At 40.6% G+C, this 26,856-nt stretch overlaps 1 protein-coding gene across 2 annotated transcripts in view; it reads right to left on the bottom strand.

The window, feature by feature from the left end:
- RMDN2 (regulator of microtubule dynamics 2) overlaps positions 1-26,856 on the bottom strand; it is a 39,230-nt gene that overhangs the window by 6,999 nt on the left and 5,375 nt on the right. For both annotated transcript variants that reach the window (XM_060753988.2, XM_060753989.2), the window contains exons 3-10: positions 19,573-19,768; positions 17,724-17,826; positions 16,407-16,467; positions 9,323-9,398; positions 7,704-7,781; positions 5,136-5,234; positions 2,975-3,028; positions 2,790-2,870 (exon numbers count right to left, since the gene is read on the bottom strand). In XM_060753988.2, coding sequence (XP_060609971.2) covers positions 2,790-2,870; positions 2,975-3,028; positions 5,136-5,234; positions 7,704-7,781; positions 9,323-9,398; positions 16,407-16,467; positions 17,724-17,826; positions 19,573-19,768 — 748 coding nt within the window. The remainder of the gene's footprint in view (positions 1-2,789; positions 2,871-2,974; positions 3,029-5,135; positions 5,235-7,703; positions 7,782-9,322; positions 9,399-16,406; positions 16,468-17,723; positions 17,827-19,572; positions 19,769-26,856) is intronic.

Genomic DNA, 26,856 nt, shown 5'->3' with positions numbered 1-26,856 from the left:
AGTCATGGTGCTTCCATTGCATCAACTGGACTTTAGTCTCAGGATCATAATGATGGACCCAGCTTTCATCCTGTGTGATCAGTCTGCTGAAAAAGTCCTCCTGGTTTCCACGGCATATAATCAATAGAGCCTGGGAGCATTTATTATTATTTTATTTATTTATTTATTTCTTGCATTTATTGACCGCCCCTCTCAGCCCGAGGGCGACTCGGGGCGGTGAACAGCAACAAGGAAAAACAGTGTACAGTAAATCACGACAATACAAACCAGACAGATACAACATAACATATACTTATACTAAAAATCCGCTTCGTCGAGTCCTGGGGTCATAGCCGAAAATTCATAGTCCTAGTTCATTCCAATGTCATTCCAAGATACACTCAGTTGAAGGCCTGCTCGAAGAGCCATGTTTTCAGGCTCCTACGAAAGGCCATCAAGGAGGGCGCCTGTCTAACTTCAGCAGGGAGGGTGTTCCACAGCCGGGGGGCCACCACCGAGAAGGCCCGCTCTCTCGTCCCCGCCAGACGAGCCTGTGAGGCAGGCGGGACCGAGAGAAAGGCCTCCCCGGATGATCTCAAGGCCCTCGTGGGCTCGTAGGCCGAGATGCGGTCTGCAAGGTACTTTGGGCCGGAACCGTTTAGGGCTTTGTAGGATAACACCAGCACCTTAAATTGGGCCCGGTAGCGAATCGGCAGCCAGTGGAGCTGGGACAGCAGAGGCGTTGTATGCTCTCTGCGTCCTGCTCCCGTTAGCAACATGGCTGCCGCACGTTGGACTAGCTGAAGCTTCCGGGCCGTCTTCAAGGGCAGCCCCACGTAGAGAGCGTTGCAGTAGTCGAGGCGGGATGTGACCAAAGCGTGTACCACCGTGGCCAAGTCAGACTTCCCAAGATACGGGCGCAGCTGGCGCACGAGCCTAAGCTGTGCAAATGCTCCCCTGGTCACCGCTGAAACCTGAGGCTCCAGGCTCAGCGATGAGTCCAGGGTCACACCCAAGCTGCGAACCTGCGCCTTCAAGGGGAGTGCGACCCCGTCCAGCACAGGCTGTAACCCTATACCCTGTTCGGCCTTGCGACTGACCAGGAGTACCTCTGTCTTGTCTGGATTTAGTTTCAGTTTGTTCGCCCTCATCCAGACCATTACAGCGGCCAGGCACCGGTTCAGGACTTCGACGGCCTCCTTAGTAGCAGGTGGGAAGGAGTGACAGAGTTGGACGTCATCTGCGTACAGGTGACACCGCACCCCGAAACTCCGGATGATCTCACCCAGCGGCTTCATGTAGATGTTAAACAACAAGGGGGACAAGATGGAACCCTGAGGAACGCCACAGGTCAACGGCTGTGGCGTTGAACAGGAGTCCCCCAGTAACACCTTCTGAGTGCGACCCTCCAGAAATGACCGGAGCCACTGCAGAGCAGTGCCCCCGAGACCCATCTCTGCAAGGCGCCCCAGAAGAATACCGTGGTCGACGGTATCGAAGGCCGCTGAGAGGTCCAGGAGCACCAACAGGGACACACTCCCCCTGTCTAGCTCCCGGCGCAGATCATCCACTAAGGCGACCAAGACCGTCTCGGTACCATGTCCCGGTCTGAAACCAGACTGTGCCGGATCCAGATAATCCGTGTCTCTCAAGAATACCTGGAGTTGTGAGGCCACCACGCTTTCCATGACTTTGCCCAAGAAGGGAAGATTGGAAACAGGCCGAAAGTTGTCCAATTTAGTGGGGTCAAGTGATGGTTTCTTCAACAGCGGCTTTATAACAGCCTGTTTTAGGCTCGCTGGAATCTTGCCTTCCCGAAGGGAGGCATTAACCACCACCGTTACCCACTCGGCCAATCCCCCTCTGGCCTCCTTCAGAAGCCAGGATGGGCAGGGGTCTAGGATGGACGTGGTGGGTCTCATTCCTCCAAGTATCATTCCTGCTTGACTCATTCCTGCTTCTGGAAAGGTGTGAGCAGCCGGGGAACCCAGTGAGTGGATACCTTATGCATGTGAAGATGGTCTTGGATGATTTTTTTCCATGGACCCCACAGTAATCTTGACATTTTGGGCCAGGTGGTGAATGTTAATGTGGCAATTTTCCAAAATGGTGACCTCCAATTGCTGAATAGTGTGGTTATCAATAGAGTGGGGTCACCCTGGAATTGGAGCTGTTTCCACCAACGTCCAATCACATTTGAATTGACGATGCCAGTTCTCGACTACATCATATGTTGGGGAATCATCACCATAAACCTCTTTCATTTCATCAAACGTCTCCTTTGGTGTGTGGCCTTTCAAGCAAAGGAACTTGATGACTGCTCTGTATTCCTTTGGATCCATTATCAAACCTTACGCCATTTCATCACTTGTAAAATCAAGACCATTATCAGTTCTGGGTTGTAAATTGGCACATAACCTATAGAGACTTCTGTCATCACACATGTGCAGTTTCAGTGTCCTGTGATAAATCAAAGTGGGTCAGGGGAAATCTTTAATGAACGCCCCTTGTATTAAACCAGTGGTTCTCAACCTGTGGGTCCCCCGGTGTTTTGGCCTACAACTCCCAGAAACCTCAGCCAATTTACCAGCTGTTAGGATTTCTGGGAGTTGAAGGCCAAAATATCTGGGGACCCTCAGGTTGAGAATCGCTGTATTAAACAGACTGTCTGGGGGATTTCTGGGAGTTTTCATCCAAAAAAGGAGCTCCTCTCACAATCCTAACATTTATATGTTACTGATGAGGCACAGAAGACTTTGTTGCAGCAAGCATACCAGAAAGGGAAACCAGATATTTGGCTTCAGACTCACCTCTTTGTTGACAGGCAGAATGGACAGTGCAGTTTCACAGGACTTCAGGGCATTGCTCTTCTGCCCAAGTTCTTTGTAGCACTGGGAGTGGCAAAGAAAAAAAAACACCAACGTTGATTTAATATAAAGACTATATGCATCCATCATTTTAAAAGGGTAATAAAAAATGGAACAATCCCGGTTACCTTTGCCATGTAGACATAATTATATTTAGAATATCCAGGATGAATTTCTTCAGCCTGAGTGGAAAGAGGAAAGAGAAGATGATGACCACCTCAGCAAAGCAATAACATATTGAACATGAAGCACGTTAAAAAAAGCCAGTAGCAAATAGGAAACAAAAAGGTGCAAGAGCATAACACATACTCTTGCATCTCTCTTCATTTCTGTGAAAGATGCAAATGAAAGGCTAAAGTGAATTTTGAGGAGCTGAAGATCCATGGTTATCCATGGCTATCTGCTGATGACAATCCTGTGGGGTTAGTTAGGTATGAGAGAGAAAGTAACTAATCCAAGGCCTTCCTCTTAGTCATATGGCCTAGTTACATCTAGTATCAGGATATCCCAAAGTCCAACACTCTTAACCACTATAACACAAGGGCAGATTCAGGGTAGTGCAAAGTTATTTTATAGCAATGTCTGGAACAGGAACTTTGGAACATGTTCAGAGTAGGATGGCTAAAATGGGAAAATGCCTGGAAACCAAGCTCTGTGAGGAAAAAACCTAAGGAGCTGGATATGTTTATCTTGGGAAATAGAGTAAGAGGTGATATGAAGAGATGTTATGTAGAAGATGGAGCAAGCTTCTTTTCTGTTGGTCCAGAAACTAGAATTCAAACCTAATTAAAAGAAAAGATGTTCTACTTAAACATTAAAATCATAGAATCAGAGTTGGAAGAGATCTCGTGAGCCATCCAGTCCAACCCCCTCCCAAGAAGCGGGAATATTGTATTCAAAGCACCCCCAACAGGTGGCCATCCAGCCTCTGCTTAAAAGCTTCCAAAGGAGGAGCCTCCACCGCACTCCAGGGCAGAGAGTTCCACTGTTGAACAGCCCTCAGAGTTAGGAAGTTCTTCCTCATGTTCAGGTGGAATCTCCTTTCCTGTGGTTTGAAGCCATTGTTCCAGAGCAGCAGAAAACAAGCCTGCTGACTCCTCCTATGACTTCTCCTCACATCTTTATATATGGCCTTCATCATATCTCCTCTCAGGCTTCTCTTCTGCAGACTAAACATGTCCAGCTCTTTAAGCCACTGCTCATAGGACTTGTTCTCCAGACCCTTGATCATTTTAGTCACCCTCCTCTGTACACATTCCAGCTTGTCAGCATCTCCCTTAAACTGCATTGCCCAGTAATCCAGGTATGTTCTGACTAAGGCTGAATAGAGGAGTAACATGACTTCACTGGATCTGGACACTAGACTCCTATTTATGCAGGCCAAAACCCCATTTGCTTTCTTTGCTGCCGTATGACATTGTTGGCTCATGTTTAACTTGTCCACGAGGACTCCAAGATCTTTTTCTCACATCCTGCTATCGAGCCAGGCATCCCCCATTCTGTATCTTTGCATTTCGTTTTTCCTGCCAAAGTGGAATATCTTGCATTTGTCTCTGTTGAACTTCATTTTGTTAGTTTTGGCCCATCTCTCTAATCTGTTAAGATTGTTTTGAATTATTCTCCTGTCTTCTGGGGTATTAGCTATCCCTCCCAATTTGATGTCGTCTGCAAACTTGATGATTGTGCCTTCTAATCCTTCGTCTAAGTCATTACTAAAGATGTTGAACAGACCCAGGCCCAGGATGGGGCTTCTTCAGTGCCAGAACTATTTGATGTTGGAATAAACTATCTCAGGAGGTAGTGGACTCTTTCTTAAGAAGTCTATAAAATGGATGGTGATCATTAGGGGCTGGACTAGAAGGCTATTGTGGGATCCTTCCAACCGCTATGCTTCTAGTATTTTCCTGGCGCCAATGCCAGGGACCAAAGGAAGGACTGTGAACTGCACAGGCTGCCATGACCTGTTCCAATCCAGATTCTGCTGATACCGCAAAGGCTGTAACAGATTAAATTTTGCACATGGTGAACATATAAACAACTCTTCATGAGGAATTCAAAGAGCTGTACATCTGCCACAGTTGCAAGGAGATTAATAAAGAAAGTTCCTGAAACTTTAGCTGATGTTCAGTATCATTGTGGAAATCTTTGGCCTTTAGAAGAGCTTTGAATTTATAGCTGCTGAGAACAACTTGTTGAGCAAATTTCTTGAACACCAGCCACTTGGTAGGTGGGCTTTAAATAGAAATGATTTTAGGGAGGAGAAAGGAGGGGGAGAAGAATAATATCTACCTTGAGAAAATTCTGCAAAGCCTCATGTATTGTTGAAGTTGGCGGCGTCCCAAAAAGAGCAGCAGCTACTTTTTTCTCAAGCCAAGACAACTGAGCCACCTTTGGAAACCCCAGAGAAAGAAGGATAAAAAAATACGCTTGTTTATAGATGATTTAGAGATAAGAAACAAAATGTTTTGCAAGCAAGCTACCATAATTAAGTACCTTCCAGCCAAAAAAATATATATTTTAAACAACTTCTAGGGTGAGTAGTGATGGGGAGAAACAGAAAGAGACATTGTTAAAGGAAAGAACAGCATTTCTCAAAACTGTGTTCCAGGCTATTGCGTTACAACATACATCACCTTTAACCAGTGGCCATGTTTCCTTAGAATGATGGAGGTTGTAGTCCAACAGACCTGGATTACATTAGGTTGGAAAGGCCTGGGACACACATTCTCAAAGTATTTTTCATAAGTAAACAATAATTTCTAGTATAGAAGGCCAACTGCAAAAACAAAACAGATGAACTCCACTGTTAATTCTATCTACTGTAAATCCAGCGACAGGAATGGGACTTGAGTTACTCTTCATTTGAATGGGACCACTAAAGGCAAAATTGGCACTGGTTTTAGTCCCAAGAAAAATGTATTAGATATCCCACTTAATTCAATGTTGTGTACTTCTGAAGCATTAAGCTATAAAGTCCAAAAACTGTGACAGCATTTAGCCACAGAATACAAAACACATAGGGACCAACATTATCTGGGTAGAGTATCTTGATTCCATTTACTACAGCTATGTCAATTATAGTCTTTCTTTGATCTTGCCATTTTATATAACAGACACAATTTTATTATGTCACTGTATATAGTGGGACTTGAGCATCCAAAGGTTTTCACATCTACAGAGTGGTGGCCGTGATCTTAGAACCAAACACCAACAGATACCAAGACCCCACTGTAGACTCCAGGAGGAAAGAAACCACCATCGTGGAAGCACACAGACCCCTCCAAATCAGATACCCTATTCCCAATCCGTAAAACCCTGAAGCTCTTTCACACAATTTTGTGCAGTATTTGCGGTAACTTTGTAGTCCTAGAATTATAGGAACATTTGAAAGTTAAAGTATTTAAATTCAGCTGAAGCATATATGATTAGATGAAATACTGCATATATAAAAATTTCTGTAGACCACCCAAACATCTATATATATACACACGGAATACCAAAAACTGATGGATCTCACACTAGTTTTACCCATGATGTCATCCTATAGAGACTTCTAACTGGAAGGTACAATTAGTTTCTCAAAGTATGAGGTCTGTCTGGCACTATGTATGTTTTCTTACAACATTTAATAAGAAGTAATGGAGAGAGATTCAGTTTCCATTTTTGATTTGCTCAGAATTTGATTGGCACTGTTCAACAAGCCATCCCCACAAAGAAATTGTTTTATTGGCTGTAGTAACTTCAAAAAAGGGGGGAAAGTAGCACTAAAATAACATCATTAGCTGTATGCACAGCTTTGATTTTATATTTTAGCTGCTTTAAAGTAAAATGTGCCAAGTACAAGAGTATTTTCATTGCCGAGGTTTGCTACAGAAGTATTTTAAAATTGGCATTTTCAATAGCAGCAGATCTATGAATAATGTCTAGCTCTTAAGAATGAAACCAATTATCCAAAAGGAATGCATCAATTTATACAATGAAGAACTTTCATCATCATCATCATCATCATCATCATCATCATCATCATCATCATCATGTGTTTACCATATTTCTATTCTGTCTCTCTTCCAAGAAGAGACATTAATAAAGTTTTTCTATTATATTCTATCAACACTTTTTAAGAGCAGCCTTGACTCCAGGAAAAGGGAACTCATTGGTCTAAGACTGTGGTTCCCAACTTTTTTTTGACCAGGGACCACTTTGACAAGGGACCACTCTCCAACATTAGTACCAAAAGGGTTATAAATCAGTTTTTGGTCAACTTTAGATTGGGTTTGGTTATTTGGAGTGCTGATTCAGAAAATTGCATTGGATAGACCACATCAGCTCTAGTTTCTGATACAAAACATATGCCATCCAGTAGTTGCCATCTGCTTGCCCACCAAAAACCATAATTAATAAGACTCGACACTACAAGAGGGTTTTGTGACAACACCGGCTCTTCAGTTTAGGAATGGAGATGAGGACCATCCCCCAGAGTCAGACACAACTAGAATTAATGTCAAGGGGAAACCTTTACCATTACCTATATCTTGCCTCTTTTATGTTTATAAATTTGGCTCAACAGAACTTCAAGTTGATGTAGTGCATCTAAAAGAACTCGGCTAGAGCACTGCCTTATCGACTGGTGAAAAGCCCGTTTTTGCCCTTGCTCTATTTTTTAAAATTCTGCTTAAATGACCTATTGTAGTGGCTCCTGGAGCCACCACTACTGGAAAACACCAGCTCTTACACTTTTTACTACTAGCACTGCACTGGATACAAATTTATGTTAAGTAAAACTGCTCAATGACAATTTTTAAAGAGTTGAGTGTAACTAGTACCAAGCATATAACTTGAGGCTTACGGTACGCTTACTTCATAGCACCATCTTCCAGTAAGATAATACAAAAAAGGGTCTTGAGGCTTAAGCTCTCTTGCTTTGTCTATATGTTCCTGTTAAAAAAGGAGATGAAAGTGAAGGGTTACTTTTCTCGTTCTTCATTGTCTGACTATTGGTTTAAGTCCCAAGACAGCATTGTTTGTCCAGAAACTCTGTAAATATTATATTTTACAAAAGCCATATGTACATTAAAAAGTCACAAACTAGGATGAACAAACAAACACAGATTTAGAAAAAAAAATCCCTTTTTAAAAAATAACCTGTGAACTATAGCTAAGAACAAAATTATATGTAAAAAGTCTCCCTTGCCTTTTACTTGAGAATAAGGTTATTTATTATTTTACTCTGTTATTATTATTCATTAAGATTTTATGGACCGCAATTTGGACAGATTCGGAGAATGTTTTAAACCTGGCAAACTGTTTTTAATGTATATTTATAATCATTTTATGTAATTGTGTATTTTATTGCTGTTTTTATATTGTATTGGCATTGAATTGTTGTCTGCTGGTAGCCGCCCTGAGTCCCTCTTCAGAGGTCAAGAATAGGATGAGATATAAATGTTCTAAATAAATAAATAACAATAATGCAATTATTATTTTGCTCTATTATTGTTATCATTATTATTATTTTAATCTATTGTTATTACATTTATTATTTTACTTTATTATTGTTTTTATTATTACATTTATTATTTTACTCTATTATTACTGCTACTATTACATTTCCATTATTTTACTCTCTTTATTATTATTGGAAGGATATGTAATCACATTTACATTGAAGAAGGTTAGAATAATGGTTTAATCAGAGTTGGGCAATCCTATTTTAAATTACAGTTTTATGTAACTATTAAAAAAACATTTAACCTACTGATGCCTCAATTAATGCAATTTTATTGGTATCTATTTTGAAAATTACCAGTAGCTGATACATTTCCCACCCTTGGCTTATACTCGAGTCAATCCGTTTCCCCAGTTTTTTGTGGTAAAATTAAGTGCCTCGGCTTATATTTGGGTTGGCTTACCTTCGAGTATATAAGGTAATTTCTTTTTTATAATTAAAGCTTGAATCCTGCTTCAATCCTGCTCTGTTGAGATCAACAGAGAGACTTCTCAACTAGCATCAACAAAACATAAGCACAGCAGAGCTAGAAAAAGTTACTTTTTGTACTACACTTACAATGCTATTGTGGGAAATTAGATTCAGAAAAATAGCTCTGAGCCAACTACAGATTTTTTTTAAAAAAATGAAGGAAAAATGATGATGGATTACAGAAGAAATGCAAACGTATAATTAAAGAGACATATTCTTCCCTTTCTCATGCAATTCTTTCAGCGTTCAGAGTAGGGAAAGTTACAGTCTTGTGGCTGGTTCAACAAAGGCATGCTTAAATGGTTTTAGTTTAAAAGCCAGTTCATGATGACTATTAAGAACATGGGGGGGGGGGGGGGGGAATCATCTCCTCTTCTCAACGTAATTCTGGCACTGCCCTCCAGGCATATTTCGTTTCCCTCTAAATACAAACTTCACAATTGTCAGGATGAAGTAATTTAATAACGGCAGCTGCTTAAAAGAGCTCCCAAAAGCATACCTTAAAAAGATAGCCATTCTTGATTTTATTCTGTATGGTTTCAAACTGAGACATGTAGCCACACATCATTGCAAACCTAAAAGAGGGAAGAAAGAAAAAAGATTTGTTGTGACATTTCCGATTACAATGAATCCTGCCTGGCACAGGCCCTTTTGAAAGATGTGTTGGTTGTGTCAGTAAAAAGAAATGAAAAATAAAACAAGAGGCAGTAGCATCTCAGTAAAAGTATTCCTCTGCTCTCACTAAGGGCAAAAATACCTCTTATGGCTGACCCATGCCCAACCTGTTTTAGGTACTCTATGCATAGTTCACATCCAGCACCATCTTCAATGGGATGGGTAAGTGAAACCCTGCCCCTAAACAGTGGTTCTCAACCTTTGGGCCTCCAGGTGTTTTGGACTTCCACTCCCAAGGTTCCTAACAGCTGGAAATATGTTTTTGTGGCTTTTCACACCTCCCAAATCCTCAAAATAACCCTTTTCTGGCCAAAAAGAGAAGAGCAACTGCTGCTCCTGGAAGCCTTCAAAGGCAACAACTTCTAAATAGATTGCAAAACTTCCCTGTACTTTATTTTTCAATAACATTTTTTTTTTTAGAATCAGAAGTTGACTTCCAACCATGGGAGTGGATGGGTGAGTGGGCTGTTTTATTTTGCAATAGATTATATGGTTCCTAAAGGCTCGTGAGGCACAAAGGTGGCACCAACCTGATCTAAAACAAAGGTAACTTTAGGGTTGGGTTGTTGTGGGGTTTTCAGGCTGTATGGCCATGTTCTAGAAGCATTCTCTCCTGATGTTTTGCCTGCATCTGTGGCAAGCATCCTCAGAGGTTGTAAGGTTAGGATGCTTGCCACAGGTGCAGGTGAAACATCAGGAGAGAATGCTTCTAGAACATGGCCATACAGCCCAAAAAACCTACAACAACCCAGTGATTCCGGCCATGAAAGCCTTCAACAATAACTTTAGGGTTGTTTTTCCCCCAGAATAATTGGTTGCATCCTTCGATTCTATGTAGTGATCCCTATTTAATCAGAGGCTGGCTCCATTGTGTTCAATAGGACTTACACTCTACTAAACAGGCTTAGGACTTATTTCATTAGACGGACTGAATGGTTCTTCACACTTGATCTTAGCGAAAAGGCCAAGAAGAGACTGAGTGGTTCTTGATCAACTAAGAAACCAGGTTGCTGTGAGTTTTCCAGGCTGTATGGCCATGTTCCAGAAGCATTCTCACCTGACATTTCGCCCACATCTATGGCAGGCATCCTCAGAGGTTGTGAGGTCTGTTGGAAACTAGGCAAGTTTATTTACTGTCCTGATTTTAGTGTTTCGCTCAAAGAGCAACACTCAAAAAGCAGGGGATTTTCAGACAAGAATCAATCAGGGTCAGCTAACACCTCCTAACAAAGGATTCCCCCAGGCAGCAACTAGCCAGGCTTTGAAGCTGTGAGGCCATTAAATGCTAATCAATGTGGCCATTTGGAACATGCACATTTGCCTCAAGCAGACAAGAGTTCTTTCTTACACCTTGGGCATTCCACAGATATATAACCCTCACTTGCCTAGTTTCCAACAGACCTCACAACCTCTGAGGATGCCTGCCACAGATGTGGTGAAACGTCAAGACAGAAGATGACCATACAGCTCATAAAACTCACAGAAACCTAGTGATTCTGGCCATGAAAGCCTTCGACAACACAACTAAGACACCCTTAATCAGGTAACAATCCTACCCAGAGTATATCTGCACATTAATGTTACTACCACTGTTAACAACTTTATATCTTTCTTTTTACCCAGATTTGGGACTACTTCAACACACAACGTAATCTTCACACTATATTTTCTCCACCAGTTCAGCAAACCTCTTTCCCCAACAAACATACAGAAATGATTTATGGCAATGGGGAGAGAAATGTTTTCCAATATTTGTAGGAAGACTTTCATTTCTATAGGGACAGAGGAAAGCATGTTTCTCAAGAAATCTGCATTTTCTTCGTGGTACTAATTTATTGTGTTCCTCCTTCCAAAAAGGAGGGCAAGATGGAAGATCGTTCTCAACTAGCCAGTTTTCCCGCTAGCCCCCTGCGCCACAAAACCCTGCTGACAACTCTAAGCACGAAAGACAAGGAATTTTAAGTATTTGGAAGAGAAAAGGGTACAAAAAAACTTAATTTCCTGTAGGTTTCAGACATGCAGGGAACATTTTCCGTCCAACCTCCCTTGGCTCATTAGGTGCTAATCAGATAAACTCAGCATACCATAGCTAAACGGATTGCAGCTAGAAAAGAAAACAATGAAATGCAAACAAGCTAATCCTGGGTTTCGCAGAATCTCCACGTCTGTGCGTGACAAGGGAAGAAAGGTGCTGGGTTAAACCAGTTAAGGGTGATACTTTTACATGTAAAGGCCTTTCCAGACAAATAAAAAGCTGCTTATTTTTCTTAGTGCAAAAGTCACGCTAACTCCAAACTGGTGTGCCCAGCATTCAATCAGTACCTTAGTCATAGATGGGAGAAACTTAATGAAAGGCATATAGATATTCTGTACATCTATCCTTTCTGAACTGAAAAAAGGAAGAGAGGGACTAAACTGAATTTCAGTTCAAGGAAAGAAATAACCTGGAGTGGGAAACTGGTACCGGAGATAGCAATTTCAGTAAATGAAGCAAATCCGAAGAATTTGGTAACAGAACAAACAAAGAGTCTTTTAACATTTATAATGCATCTGTAAAATCTTTGTGGTCTCATAGGACTGAAAGAAATTTACTTCTGAGTAAACATGGAGAGATTGTATTGCTTACCTATAGCACTCTTATCAAATATTACAGGAATACCTTCTATTAGGTAGCAAAAGGGAACTATGCCGATTAAGCCCCTTGACTATTTACCTCTCTTGGAGGACAGAGTTGTGTTTCCTTGTGCCCCAGAACTATCTTGCTGCCCTTAGATTAAAAAGACACTTTAACTGGCTTCTATAATAATAGAAGTGGGTTAAACTGCCGAGCTGCTGAACGAAAAGTCGGTGGTTTAAATCTGGGGAGCAGGGTGAGCTCCCACTGTTAGCCCCAGCTTCTGCTAACCTAGCAGTTTGAAAACATGCAAATGTGAGTAGATCAATAGGTACCGCTCCAACGGGAAGGTAACAGCGCTCACTTGAGTCACACCGGCCACATGACCCCGGAGACATTTATAGACAATGCCGGCTCTTCAGCTTAGAAATGGAGATGAGTACCAACCCCCAGAGTCGGACATGACTAGACTTAATGTCAAGGGGAAACCTTTACTTTCTACTACTACTACTACTACTAATAATAATAATAATAATATGATGTTGTCGAAGGCTTTCATGGCCGGAATCACTGGCTTGTTGTGAGTTTTCCGGGCTGTATGGCCATGTTCCAGAAGTATTCTCTACTGACATTTTGCTCATATCTATGGCAGGTATCCTCAACCTCTGAGGATGCCTGCTATAGATGTGGGCGAAACATCAGGAGAGAATGCTTCTGGAACATGGTCATACAGCCCGGAAAATTCACAGCAACCAATAATAACACTTTAATTGTATCCTGTCACCATCTCCCCTAAGGGACTTGGTGCAGCTTACACACAATAATAGTGCAGACAATAAACAAAATCATCTGTACACAAAATGTAGCAACAAAAAACAAAAACAAACCCTTATTCCTGCACTTTACCCTGAAATGCATTTCTAACAAACATTGCATCTGGATCAGATGTGTGAAATGGAGAACCCCTGTAGTTTAACGAAGCCTTCCAATGTGGATTTTTAAGGTGTTGACTCTCCCTCCCTTACTGCCTTTTTCATGGAAAATTCTGAATTTCTGCCTATTGTGAACAACATTCCTGGAAGCCTTCAAGACTTTATGGATTTGGTTTTTAAACAGGTCACAGGAGAGATTTGAAATATTTACCTTTACTTTCCCCTTTTTCTTTGCAAATATTAGAAGTGAACTTGTGATTTAAGGTTTGTTTTAAAAATACGACGTTTCACAGCCGATAAAGCCCAAAAAGGACAACAGAGGCAAAAGCCTGGGCCCTAGGCCAGCCCACCTCTGATCTTAATGAAAGTGCAGGTATGTATATCCTGCCACTTTGTAGGATATAAGAGAGAAAGAGTATAAATTTGAAAGACTAAAACAAAAAACTGCCTCTAGCTAGAAAACTAATCTACTACAAGAAAAGCAAAAGATAACTAAGAACAGTGAGTGCAAATTTAATCTTCCTGTATTATTCTTTTTCAGAACACAGAACAGTCAAATATGCAAGAGCGTTTATAAGCAGCCTCTCTAGTTGATGTATTCCAGTAGAGTCTATATGTACATACTACGGTAGGACATAGTTGCAATAGGGACAGTGCTTTTATAAAAAATTGTGTTTAACGCTATGTATATTCTTGCACATGGGAATTGCTAACTGCAGCAATCCCATGATTTAAAAAACAGTATGTTATTTGAGGAATTGCTACAACTTAAAATATACATGGAGGAACTGATGAGCAAAACAATCACTAGAAAGGAATCAAGAGAGAAAAGGGCTCCGCAAGTGCAGCATTTTCCCGTATGAAGCAGAGAGTGTTTGAGGACCGGGACATCCGTAGGGATACTAAGGTGCTTGTCTATAAAGCTATTGTCCTCCCAACCCTGCTATATGCCTGTGAGACGTGGACTGTCTACAGACGTCACATGCAGCTCCTGGAACGATTCCATCAGCGCTGCCTCCGGAAAATCCTGCAAATCTCCTGGGAAGACAAGTGGACAAACGTCAGCGTGCTGGAGGAAGCAAAGACCACCAGCATTGAAGCAATGGTCCTCCAACATCAACTCCGCTGGACAGGCCACGTTGTCCGGATGCCTGACCACCGTCTCCCAAAGCAGTTGCTCTACTCCGAACTCAAGAACGGAAAACGGAATGCTGGTGGACAGGAAAAGAGATTTAAAGATGGGCTCAAAGCCAACCTTAAAAACTCTGGCATAGACACTGAGAACTGGGAGGCCCTGGCCCTTGAGCGCTCCAGCTGGAGGTCAGCTGTGACCAGCAGTGCTGCAGAATTCGAGGAGGCACGAGTGGAAGGTGAAAGAGAGAAACGTGCCAGGAGGAAGGCGCATCAAGCCAACCCCGACCGGGACCGCCTTCCACCTGGAAACCAATGCCCTCACTGCGGAAGAAGATGCAGAGCAAGAATAGGGCTCCACAGCCACATGCGGACCCACAGGGAAACCCATGATGGAAGACCATCTTACTCGTCCAACGAGGGATCGCCTAAGTAAGTAAGTAAGTAAGTAAGAAAGGAATCAAGAGAGAAAACACCTATCTTTCAGGGACAAAGTAATGCGAAGCCAGGCACATATCTCTAAACATGCCTGTATGTTGCTTCTGGTGAAATTATACTGTTTAGCCAGTATTGCACCACCTGACATCCACCGGGAAGTAGAAGCCAGAAATGAAATGACCAAGGCATTGACATGTCCGGCCGACCCTCTGTTTAGATATCAGCCAGCAAGCCAACGTCTTAAATCAAGAAATAGCTTCCTAAGATCTACAGAGATGCTCGCAGGAATACTTCAGCAAGCAAGAGTCCAAAAGGGGCAGGCTAAAACCTAGAACCTCAATCAGAACCTCTGTGTGCCCAGAGATTCCCTTCTGGGCACACAGAAGACTGGGCAACTTGAAAAGCACTGAACAGACTACACTCTGGCACCACGAGATGCAGAGCTAACCTTAAGAAATGGGGCCACAAAGTGGAGTCCAAAATATGCAAGTGTGGAAAAGAGCAAACTACAGACCACTTACTACAATGCAGTCTGAGCCCTGCCATATGCACAATGGAGGATCTACTTACAGCGACACTAGAGGCAATCAAAGTAGCCAGCTTCTGGTCAAAGGAAATTTAGTATAATGCCAAGTTTTTAAACTTTGTGGTTTTTCTATATATTATAACTGTTTTCTCAATTCGCTTCCGACACGATAAATAAATAAAAATCTCTAAAGAAATTGCCTTGTAAATGAAGTTAGAGGGAAAGGATAGCTGTAAGGCTAAAAAACAAAGACATGCCAAATTACAGTAGAACTGGTTATGCCGTGTAGGTCAAAATTCCCGGCAGGTAGGAAAAACAAAGTGACTAGGGGTGAAACGTGATACACATCACTGAAACCAAAAGCATTCTCCTGCATTTTAATTATAGCGGTGGAAATATTATAGCTGACCCCACAGCAAAAAATAATTGAAGAAATGTAAAGGGTACATATAATGTGTAAACTCAAAGGGGCTTGGATATTTATCTACATTAGTCCAAGTGTGGTGAAAAGAGGAGACATAAATGAAAATAATGTAGGCCACAAGATGAAAGGGAAGGTGAAAATGAGGTTTTGTTTTTGTCGTGAAATGAGGTGTACGGATGTTATCAGGCAAGATCTGAGCTGTAATCATGCAAGTTGGGAGGGTTTTGTTTCACTAAAATCCCACAAATGGGAGTTAAACTACTCAACTGTCTGCTGAACTGCAGTTTTGGTGGACTGTTAAATAACTGTTCCACCTAGAAAAGATTTTGTATAGACTATTCTGGAACAATAAACATGCCTTAAGCTAGAAAACCAAGGGGAAAGAAGGAACACATACTCCATCTAATGGCCAAGACAGGAATGTGAACACTGCTCAGTCTGCTCATTTCCCTAACATACTGGTCTTTTCAATTAGATCAGTGGTTCCCAATCTTTGGGCCTCCAGGGGTTTTGGACTTCCAAAACACCTGGAGGCCCAAAGGTTGGGAACCACTGCATTAGATGAATGTTTCCATGGTGTTAATCAGGGAATTCATATTTCTTTGTCATACTGAAGGAATTTGGAGGTATCTTTTCTAAAGCACAGTGTACTATTTTAGAATACGCTTATGCGAACTTACCACTATTCGAATTTAAGCTGGTCAAAAATGGAAAAGAGCACAGGATCATATACTCTGACAAATGGTAGATTTACATTAAGTCCAAAGGAGTGGCTCAATAACAAATCAGATAATAATAATAATAATAATAATAATAATAATAGTAATAATAATAATACATTACCATTGGTGGCTCTCAGCGACTGATGAATCCAGGTTGATAGCATTCTCAGCTACAAGCTTACCTGCAAAAGGTATATTTTAGGGTTTTTAATACTACATATGATCAGAGCATAAACCAAGCATGTGATACTGTTCCCACAAATATTAGCTAACCCAGCTAATGGTAAGAGATTTCAGGAACTGCAGTTGAACACACACTCCCTGTCTCTGCAACAAGCCAAACAATGTTGTTTTAAGAACATATACAAAAGTATAAAAAACTTACATATTCTAAAGCCACCAGATTCTGTCTGATCTGGAAAGCTAAATAGGGTCAGTCCTGGTTAATATTGGATGGGAGACCATCAAAGAATACCAGATGCTGTAGGCTACATTTCAGATCATGGAACTCACAAAACCACCTCTGAATTAATCTCTTGTCTATAAACCCTTGAGTTGCCATAAAATAACCAGCTACTTATGTGTAAATACATATACACAAAAGGAAGCACACACACAATATACACATATATAAAGAAATCCATCTTCCATTATAACTGACTCAGACTCTCTCAGATCAAGAAATCAACCTAAAAAAGAAAAATGGCTTACAATCATGATGATCCAAACTGGACCCGTTTGTCCTGAGGAAAACAGTGGTAGTTTTGGTAGGGCATATTTCCAGATAAAGACTACCAGAGCTTAAGTTGGCCATTTAAAAATTAAGACATGCATGCAAAGAAGAAGACAAAGACCCAAACTATCCTGACTGAAGTGAAATAAGAATAAAGCACATCCCTTACAATATTTCATTGGCGAAAGCAACATAGGCACAAAAGCAAAACACATTCGAGCAGTGGTTCTCAACCTGTGAGTCCCCAGATGTTTTGGCCTTCAACTCCCAGAAAACCTAACAGCTGGTAAGCTGGCTGAGATTTCTGTGAGTTGCAGGCCAAAATACCTGGGGACTCACAGGTTGAGAACCACTGCATCAAGAGAATCACAATAACATCTAGCCCAGTCCTGGAAATTCCGACTAGCAGCAACTCTTCAGGGGTTTAGACAAAACTCTTTCTTTGCTCTATCTAGAGATCTCTAGTATTCTCTGGTTTTATTTCATCCAAATACTAACCAGATCTGAACTAACTTAATTGTCCAAAGCAGGCAAAATCAGCTGTGTTTGGGGCAGTATGTTGGCTCCAATCAAACTGGCATCGCATTTCATGGCCGGAATTACTGAGCTGCTGTGAGTTCCTAACCCTAACCCCTGCAATTATGTTGACCTGAACAATCAGATATCACTTCACACTTTATAAAAAGGGTTTATTGCCCAGCCAACCTTCAGAAGCGTAGTTCTTTTTTTGTTCAGCATCAGCAGTCATCCCAAACATGTCACCATAAGCGCGGGCGAGTCTCCAAAGAAAGCCAGCAGACTTTCTGTACTGCACACAAGCAGATATATTAGATATATTAGATTGTCTTCACTTAAAAAATATTTTAACATGGGTATAATATGTTAGCAAACATGTTACCATAGAACTAAAAAACTTCATTGGGTTTGACATGACTTATTTATTTACTGTAGTATTGGGTTGCTGTGAGTTTTCCAGGCTGTATGGCCATGTTCCAGATGTTCTCCCACATCTATGGCAGGCATCTTCAGAAGTTATTAAATGTTAATCAAGATGGCCAATTGCAACATTCACACTTGCCTCAAGCAGACAAGAGTTCTTTTTCCCACCCCTGGACATTCCACAGATATATAAACCTCACTCGCCTAGTTTCCAACAGACCCCTCAACCTCTGAGGATGCCTGCTATAGATGTAGGTGAAAGGTCAGAAAAGAATGCTTCTGAAACATGGCCATACAGCCCAGAAAACTCACAGCAACCCAGTGATTCTGGCCATGAAAGTCTTCGACAACATACTGTAGTATTGTTTATTGCTTTTCTACATACAGTATTACATCACCTGTAGTAACAAATAGGTTAGAACTTGGAAAGCAGTAGAAATGTGCAAATCAATAAGCTAAAGTTCACTAAGATCTACTTCTTCATTTCAAGACAGCTTCATAGTTTACTGCAAATATTTCCTGCAGCACATGAAAATTCATGCAAACATGCCTCAGTTACCAAAGCCGGTGATAAAGAAACTTCTTTAAAAAAATTGTTTTGAAGTTGGTAGCATATCTAAGGAAGTAGACTTAGGTTGCATTGTAGAATTAATGCAGTTTGACCCCACTTTAATTGCCATGGTTAAATGCTATGGAATCACTGGAGTTGTAGTTTTACACACTATTTAACTTCCTCTGCCAAAGATGGCTGGCATTTCACTAAACTACAAATTGCAGCATTCCACAGCATTGAGCCATGGCAGTTAAAGTGGGGCCAAACTGCATTCATTCTGCAAGTGTAGATGCACCCTATCTCCACAAAACATCATTCTCTTGCTTAGTTACTAAGGTGCTACAATATCCCTTTGCAAACTATGTCCAAGTCTCTGCTGTTGCCTCTTCATTTTTGTCATTTGTTGCAAAAAAATATATAGTTTTGGGTCACTATGAAGTCAGAAACAACTTGAAGGCTGACAACAGGCCCTGAATTATCTCCTGCCTGCAGACTATGCACCAAACCCTGCCATTTGTCTTGCTACAGAGAAGGAGATAAAGCCAGATCTCTGTCAGTTTCTCCTTTCACATTTTCAACTTCTGACACCACCATTTTTAATTCTATCAATTGTTTGGGGTAAGGCAATGAATTGCAATAAAGCAATGAATGGGATTTTTAAAGACTACAGGTCCCAGAATTTCTCAGAATTATGGGTGTTGTAGATATAAAAGGAAGTCTTCTAAGCTCTTTGCTGCAGATCTTGAACCATATTTCAAGAAATTTACTGATTTCCATACAAATATTCAACTAAGTACAGGGTGAACTTAGTTGGGATTTTGAAATTCTTCCAGAATGTATTTGGCACCACATGTAAACAATGTCAGAAAGTATACCCCTGCTCTTTAGGGATGAGAGTCAGTATTCTTAGATATCACAGTGACAAGGTCCAAGCAACTTTTCACAAGACAAACCCACGCGAGTACCTTCTCTAGTCCACATTTTATAGGCACACTTAAGAGAAGGGCACACATTAACTATGTGATATGAAAGCAACATTAGCATGGCACATGCCCATTGTACCTTTTCCTCGTTTTCAAGCAAGAGTTTGTAGCTTTCTGTTTTCTCATTATCTGGACCTGAATGCAACCTGTCGGCATCTTGTAGAAGATTGAAGAGCTCTATTTTCTCTTCTGGTGTCAGAGAAGATGCGGAAGAACCGATCCATCCTTTTTCTTCCTCAGATTCTCCTTCAGTGTCAGTATGAGCTGTCGCATAACTAAAAAAAATCAAGAGGTGGAAATCTTTCTAAATCTGCAAATAACTGCTTCAATGCAATGTTCAACTGTTTTATCAACACATGCTGTTTAGTTTAGACTAGGTTTGCATTCATTTTGAAGAATACATGCCAATTCATTGATGGCCATTAAGCAAAATGTATCAGGGCCAAAAATCTTCGGCAGAAAAGAGTGCCCAGGTTCATGTTACTGCTTACAGTTTTACACCCACTTGTGTGCGTAATCTCTGAATTTCTTTTCAGTTAAATTAACAGAAAACAAGTTATAGCTGGTGTACCATAAAACTCAATTTGCAACATGACCTGCAAATTCAGAAAAAAATATATACACTGCATTCCTGGCATTATTTCCTGTGGTTTTGAACATAGAATAATTTCAACAGTTGTTATGAAGGGATTTAATTTAAACTATACAATTCAGCAAAAAATACGCATTTCTAAAACTGTAATCTGATATCCAGACTTACCTCCCCAAAAAGTCAATGTAACTTATTATAGCTCACTTCAGACATGAATAGGATTGTACTATGTGTCTCTTTTGTTTTAAGGGTAAAAAAGTTATGTTATTATACTCTGAAAAAAACTGACCTCAGGTATAAGTCGAGGGAAGGTTTGGGGGCCAAATTTGTGGATTTTGATGTCATCCACGGATAAGTTGAGTGTCATTCAGTGGAGAGGGGAAGCGTCAGTGCAAGCAAATTGCAATTCATGGCCACAGTCATTTCCCAACCCAAGCAATTTGCCACTCTGTTCAGAGAAGGGAGTGATTCCTTGATAAAAAGTTAATGTACAGTCTTAACTTATATATACAAAAAAGGTGTATCTCCTTCTCTGAATGGAGTGGTGAAAGGCAAGTGGTGAAAGTCAAGGGTAAATCTAAAAGAAACATCCCATCCACTCGGAGCTAGGAGTGGTTTAGGGAGCTAGTTATATTTAGATGGGAGAAGAAAAGGTTGAGAGGGGAACTTGACAGCGGTGTTTCAGTATTTGAAAGGATATGTTCACAGGCACATAATGCATGGATGAATGAGTTAGTTTTTTGTGCTACTGCTTTCCCAAGATGGGACGTGGAGTGGCTTTCAAAGTAAGGTAAAACTGGGAACCGCAGTTTAAGGGAGATGTAGAAATTGTTGGAATGTGTCCAGAGGAGGGTAACTAAAATGATCAAGGGTCTAGAGAACAAGCCCTATGTGGAGAGGCTTAAAGAGCTGGGCATATGTAGCCTGCAGAAGAACAGGCTACGAGGAGACATGATGAGGGCCATGTATAAATATGTGAGGGGAAGTCATAGAGAGGAGGGAGCAAGCTTGTTTTCTGCTGCCCTGGAGACTAGGACGCGGAACAATGGCTTCAAACTACAGGAAAGGAGATTCAACCTGAACATGAGGAAGAACTTCCTAACTGTGAGAGCTGTTCAGCAGTGGAACTCTCTGCCCCAGAGTGTGGTGGAGGCTCCTTCTTTGGAGGCTTTTAAACAGAGGCTGGATGGCCATCTGTCGGGGTACTGTGAATGCTATTTTCCTGCTTCTTGGTAGGAGGTTGGACTGGATGGCCCTTGTGGTCTTTTCCAACTCTACGAATCTACTCTCTAAGAATTTCTTTAAAGGAAAATGCCAAAGGGCCACCATTACCACCACTATTTCCCCACCCAGGCATTCAAAAAGACCAGAAGAGGCACCATGGCAGAGAAAGTAGAGCACTGTATAGGGCAGCGTTTCTCAACATGGGGGTCAGGAGCCCTGGAGGGATTGCAAGGGGTGGCCAAAGACCATTAGAAAACACAGTGTTTTCTGTTGGTCATGGGGGGTTCTGTGTGGGAAGTTTGGTCCAATTCTATAATTGGTGGGGTTCAGAATACTCTTTAATTGTAGGTGAACTATAAATCCCAGCAACTACAACTCCCAAATGTCAAGGTCTCTTTTCCCCAAACACCATCAGTGTTCACATTTGGGCATATTGAGTATTCGTGCCAAGTTTGGTCCAGATCCATCCTTGCTTGAGTCCACAGTGCTCTCTGGATGGAGGTGAACTACAACTCCAGAACTCAAGGTCGATGCCCACCAAACCCTTCCAGTATTTTCTGTTGGTCATGAGAATTCTGTGTGCCAAGAGTGGTTCAATTCAATTGTTGGTGGAATTCAGAATGCTCTTTGATTGTAAGTGAACTATAAATCCTAGCAACTACAACTCCCAAATGACAATCCCCCTCCCAACCCCAAATCAAATTTGGGCGTATTGGGTATTTGTGCCAAATTTGGTCCAGTGAATGAAAATACATCCTGCATATCTGTTACTGACATTACGATTCATAACAGTAGCAAAACGGCAGTTATAAAATAGCAATGAAAATAATTTTATGGTTGGGGGTCAGAACAACATGAGGAACTGCATTAAGGGATCACAGCATTAGTAAGGTTAAGAACCACTGGTATAGGAGCTTGCTCTTCTTTTAGGCTCTTCAGGGATGGACTAAGCTTTTGACTTTTGCCACTCTACTCAGAGAAGGGAATCTTTCCTTTTTTAAAATAAGAGTTAAGGTACAGCACTTACACTGAACCATGGCTAAACTGATTGAGGGGTGGGTGGTTGTAGGTTTTTCGGGCTGTATGGTCATGTTCTAGAAGCATTCTCTCCTGACATTTCACCTGCGTCTGTGGCAAGCATCCTCAGTGGTTGTGAGGTCGTCATTGTGAGGACCTCACAATCTCTGATGCCTGCCACAGATGCAGGCGAAACGTCAGGAAAGAATGCTTCTAGAACATGGCCATACAGCCCAAAAAATCTACAACCCAGTGATTTCGGCCATGAAAAGCTTCAACAAATGATTGAGGGATTTTTGCACTAAAATTGTGAGATTAATATGTGAATATATGCAGTAATTGTAACCCATGAAACCTTTTTGGTTGTGGTCCTGGAATCTTCAGATCTGATTAACTAGTTCTATACATCCAGGGGGTCCTTCGGCATTTGTTTTCCATAGTAGGGAAAATATAGTCTTTACAGTGCTTTGTTTTTTTTAAATGTCAACTCAAGGTTGAATTACATGAAGTGTAGCCACTCATCTTTCCCACTGCATACTAATCCCATGTATTGTTTCACAATGAAATATTTATGTATTATAAAAGAGAACTTAGCGCTTGAAGATAATGAATGACAGTGAAGGTTAAAAATTAGAAAACGGAACTAGAGATCCCTGCATGATTTGGGTTTTTGAGCTAACAAGTACTTTGTCACTATATCAAATACCGTTTGAGGCACATAGGCATTTTAATTTCCCATGGGAGAAAATGTTCTTCATTGAAAAACAGACCTTGAGTTACGAGGTATTATCTCTTCTCTGCCAATGAAAACAACCCTGTGGTTGAAAAGAAGGTCTGTCAAGGCTTTGCTCTTACAAGGCTGAAAATGCTGTAATTGACCTTACAAAAATTGCTGTACAACAAAATTTAACACATGAGGAATTATTCTCATAATGATTTAATTTATATTATGCATATGCAATAATTTGGAGTTAGTTTCTGGTTTCTGAATGCTGTATAAGGTTCATGAAAAGTAAGCCAAGCAAAATCAGCTTACCATATATACTTGAGTTTAAGCCAGGTTTTTCAGCCCTATTTTAGGCTGAAAAAGTCCCCTCGGCATATACTAGAGTCAAAGTTATTTATTATTTTACTCTGTTGTTGTTGTTATTATTATTATTATTATTATTATTACATTTATTACTTTAATCTATTACTATTATTATTACATTTTGCTCTATTATTTTAATTACAGTTATTATTTTATTCTATTTATTATTACATTTATTATTTTACTCTATTATTATTACATTTATTATTTTACTCTATAATTATTATTATTATATTTATTGTTTTACTTTATTATTACTGTGATTATTACATTTCCATTATTTTTCTCTATTATTATTATTACATTTATTATTTTACTCTATTATTATTGGAAGGATATTTACATTGAAGGTGGTTAGAATAATGGTTTGATCAGAGTTGGACAGTCTTATCTTAAATTGCAGTTTTATGTAAATATTCCAAAATATTTAAACTATCGATGCCTTAATTAATGTAATTTTATTGCTATCTATTTTTATTTTGAAATTTACCAGTAGCTGCTGCATTTCCCATACTCGGCTTATTCTCGAGTCAATATGTTTTCCCAGTTTTTTGTGGTAAAATTAGGTATCTTGGCTTATATTCGGGTCAGTTTATGCTCGAGTATATATGGTAATTCAAAGTGTTTGCATAATACTACAAACCAGGTAAGTCTTGCTGGGAGCACTCCAAGGTTCTTGTTTTCATTTTATAAAGGAAGGGACAAACCAGAGAAGGGAAGGTGAAGTGCTGTCATCCAGGTGATATAAAAAGCAAATCATAATGCGAGCTCTAAACTTTATTAACTTCTCCTAATACAAGAAAGAGCACCTTACATGTAGACATACTGCTAATTCAGGACAAAACGGGATCTTTGATCTGTTCAGTCTTGCATACACTGTCTCTCCCCAAAGCACTATACTAGGGTCCTTTGCTAGTGAGGTCTGCAGCCAGAACTAAATCTATGGATTGCCTCCCATGACACACACAGTTTCTCTGTGTCCATGCACTGATCACATTAAAGGTTTGAATTAACTTCAAATGCATAAAGATCCAGTGTTTTTGTACTCACAGCCTATTATGGTTGTTTGGCCCTTGCCCATCTCTTTCTCATAGACATGCTTTTCATATTCAAATACTGTGATGTGCATATGGAGTAAAAATAGCTCATGTTTAAAAAGCACTAAATCATATTTGTAAAACAAAGTATAAAAGACACTGTTTGGTTCACCTTCCAATTTTCAAAAAATCCTTAATTCAGTCCTTCGATTTTAGTGAAGTGCTATCATCCTCTACATTTGTGGGTTTGGAGGATAGCTACTATAATTAAGAACCATTTCCTCCTTTCTTTCCCCATTAAAATGGATGGGTCTGTTTTGTCACCTTTTTAAATGCCTTGTCTTGTTAACTTTTCATTAATAGAAATATATAATTGGAAACTGTAATAGATTTATGAAAAGGGCAGGTATATTTTAAATTCATAGTATACTGGACGTTAACAAACACCTTGAATACTACATGTCACAGTGCATGCATATTTTGCTGATTTTATATAATTATTATTATTATTATTATTATTATTCTTTATGTATATCCCGTTTTTCTCCCTAATGGGACCCAAAGCGGCTCGGGCAACTCCTGAGCAACGTCCTTGTAGACTGCCAGTTCTCTCACAACAGAAGTGACTTGCAGTTTCTCAAGTCACTCCTGACACAGCCCCCCCCAAACAACCAAACAAATCCAAGTATATTTAACGTAAAATACAAGATAAAATCATACAAAGCATAATAATGTCCATAAATAAGAAATAAATAAATATTAAGCATTCAAAACATTTTAAACTAATAACAATTATTGTGGAGACTCATCATTTAAATAGCATATTTCGCTAAGCTCAGGGCAAATCGACCTTACTGTCCTTAGCAATTAAATTCATTTGCTTGAACTGGTTCTCGAAAGATAACAGGGAAGGGACAGTTCCAAAGGGCCGGGGCAGCTACCGAGAAGGCCTCTCTCTCGTCACTGCCAACCATATTTGTGACGCCAGCAGCAACGAGAAGGGTCTCTTCAGAAGATCTTAATAATTGGGCAGGTTGGTAAACGGCGATGTGGTTAGATAGGTAAATTGGGCTTGAACCGTTTAGGATTTTAAAGGTTAAAAGCAGCACCTTGAATTGGGCTCAGAAACGTATCTGCAGCCAGTGTAGGTACTGTAACGGGGGGGGGGGGGTACGCTCCCTGGGTCCAGCACCTGTCAATAACCTGCCTGCAGGTCTCTGAACTAGTTGGTGTTTCAGGAACTTTTCAAGGGCAGCCCCATGTAGGATCCATTACAGTAGTCAAAACGGGATGTAACTAAGGTGTGGACCACAAAGGCCACGTCTGGCTTCTCAAGGTACGGTTGCAACTGGCACACACATTTTAATTGTGCAAAGGCCCTCCTGGCCACTGCCAACACCTGGGCCTTAGCGATGAATCCAGGAGGACCCCCCAGACTGCGGACTTGTGTTTTCAGGGGGAGTGTGACCCCATCCAGCACAGGCTGCCACCCTATACCCTGATCTGTCTTACAACTGACCAGAAGGACCTCTGTCTTGTTTGGATTCAATTTCAATTTGTTTATCCTCACCCAGTTCACAACAACTGAAAGGCGCTGGTTCAGGGTCTGGGCTGCTTCCTTGGCTTTTGGTGGAAAGGAGAATTGGAGTTGGGTGTCATCTGCATACCAAACTCCAAACTCCACCAAACTCCAAAATTCCAGATGATGTCTCCCAGCGGCTTCATATTGAGCCTTGCAGGACCCCATAGGACAATGGCCATGAGATCAGTTTGACTCCTGGCATGTTGCCTTTATCCTACTTTACGTGTTACATCTAGATGGAATTAACTATTTAAGCTCTTTCCATGCAGCATCAGCACTGAAAAGCGATCTAGGAGCAAGAGATATCCAATGTCAGATTAAGGCTTATTGGCAAAGCTGCAGGCACTAAAGAAGAAGAATTAAGTTTCACCACAGGAATTGTATTTGCCATCGTCAATTGCTTTAAAGATAAGACAAGACTAAGGGACACAAATTATATCACAGGTTACTAGAGGTTAGGCAAAGCAAAACCCGAACAAGTCATACAAAGGTCAAAATGAGAAGGATTAGATATATCTAATCAACTCAACTTTGCACAGCCGGCAGAAGCAATTCGTCTTCTTTAAACACTAATTCCTAAAACATTTAAATATCCAAAAGCAATAGTAAAACTTCATTTTATGGAACTCATTCCCAATGTTATTTCTCCCTCATCCCATGCCGTGATTCATATACAACACTAAAAGGTTTTTCTCTAAATCACAGCAAAATAGGACGTGTTTGCTTTTGCTTTCAACTAACCAAAGTTTATATTGACCAAACAACAAACTGCAGTTAAGTTTTAACTAAGGCCTACCCAAACAAAATGGGATTCTAAATCT

This window comes from Anolis sagrei, chromosome 1 (genome assembly GCF_037176765.1).
Source record: "Anolis sagrei isolate rAnoSag1 chromosome 1, rAnoSag1.mat, whole genome shotgun sequence".
Classification (NCBI taxonomy): domain Eukaryota; kingdom Metazoa; phylum Chordata; class Lepidosauria; order Squamata; family Dactyloidae; genus Anolis; species Anolis sagrei.
The sequence above is the reverse complement of the archived record's forward strand: the minus strand, read 5'-3'. Positions and strand labels throughout refer to the sequence as shown.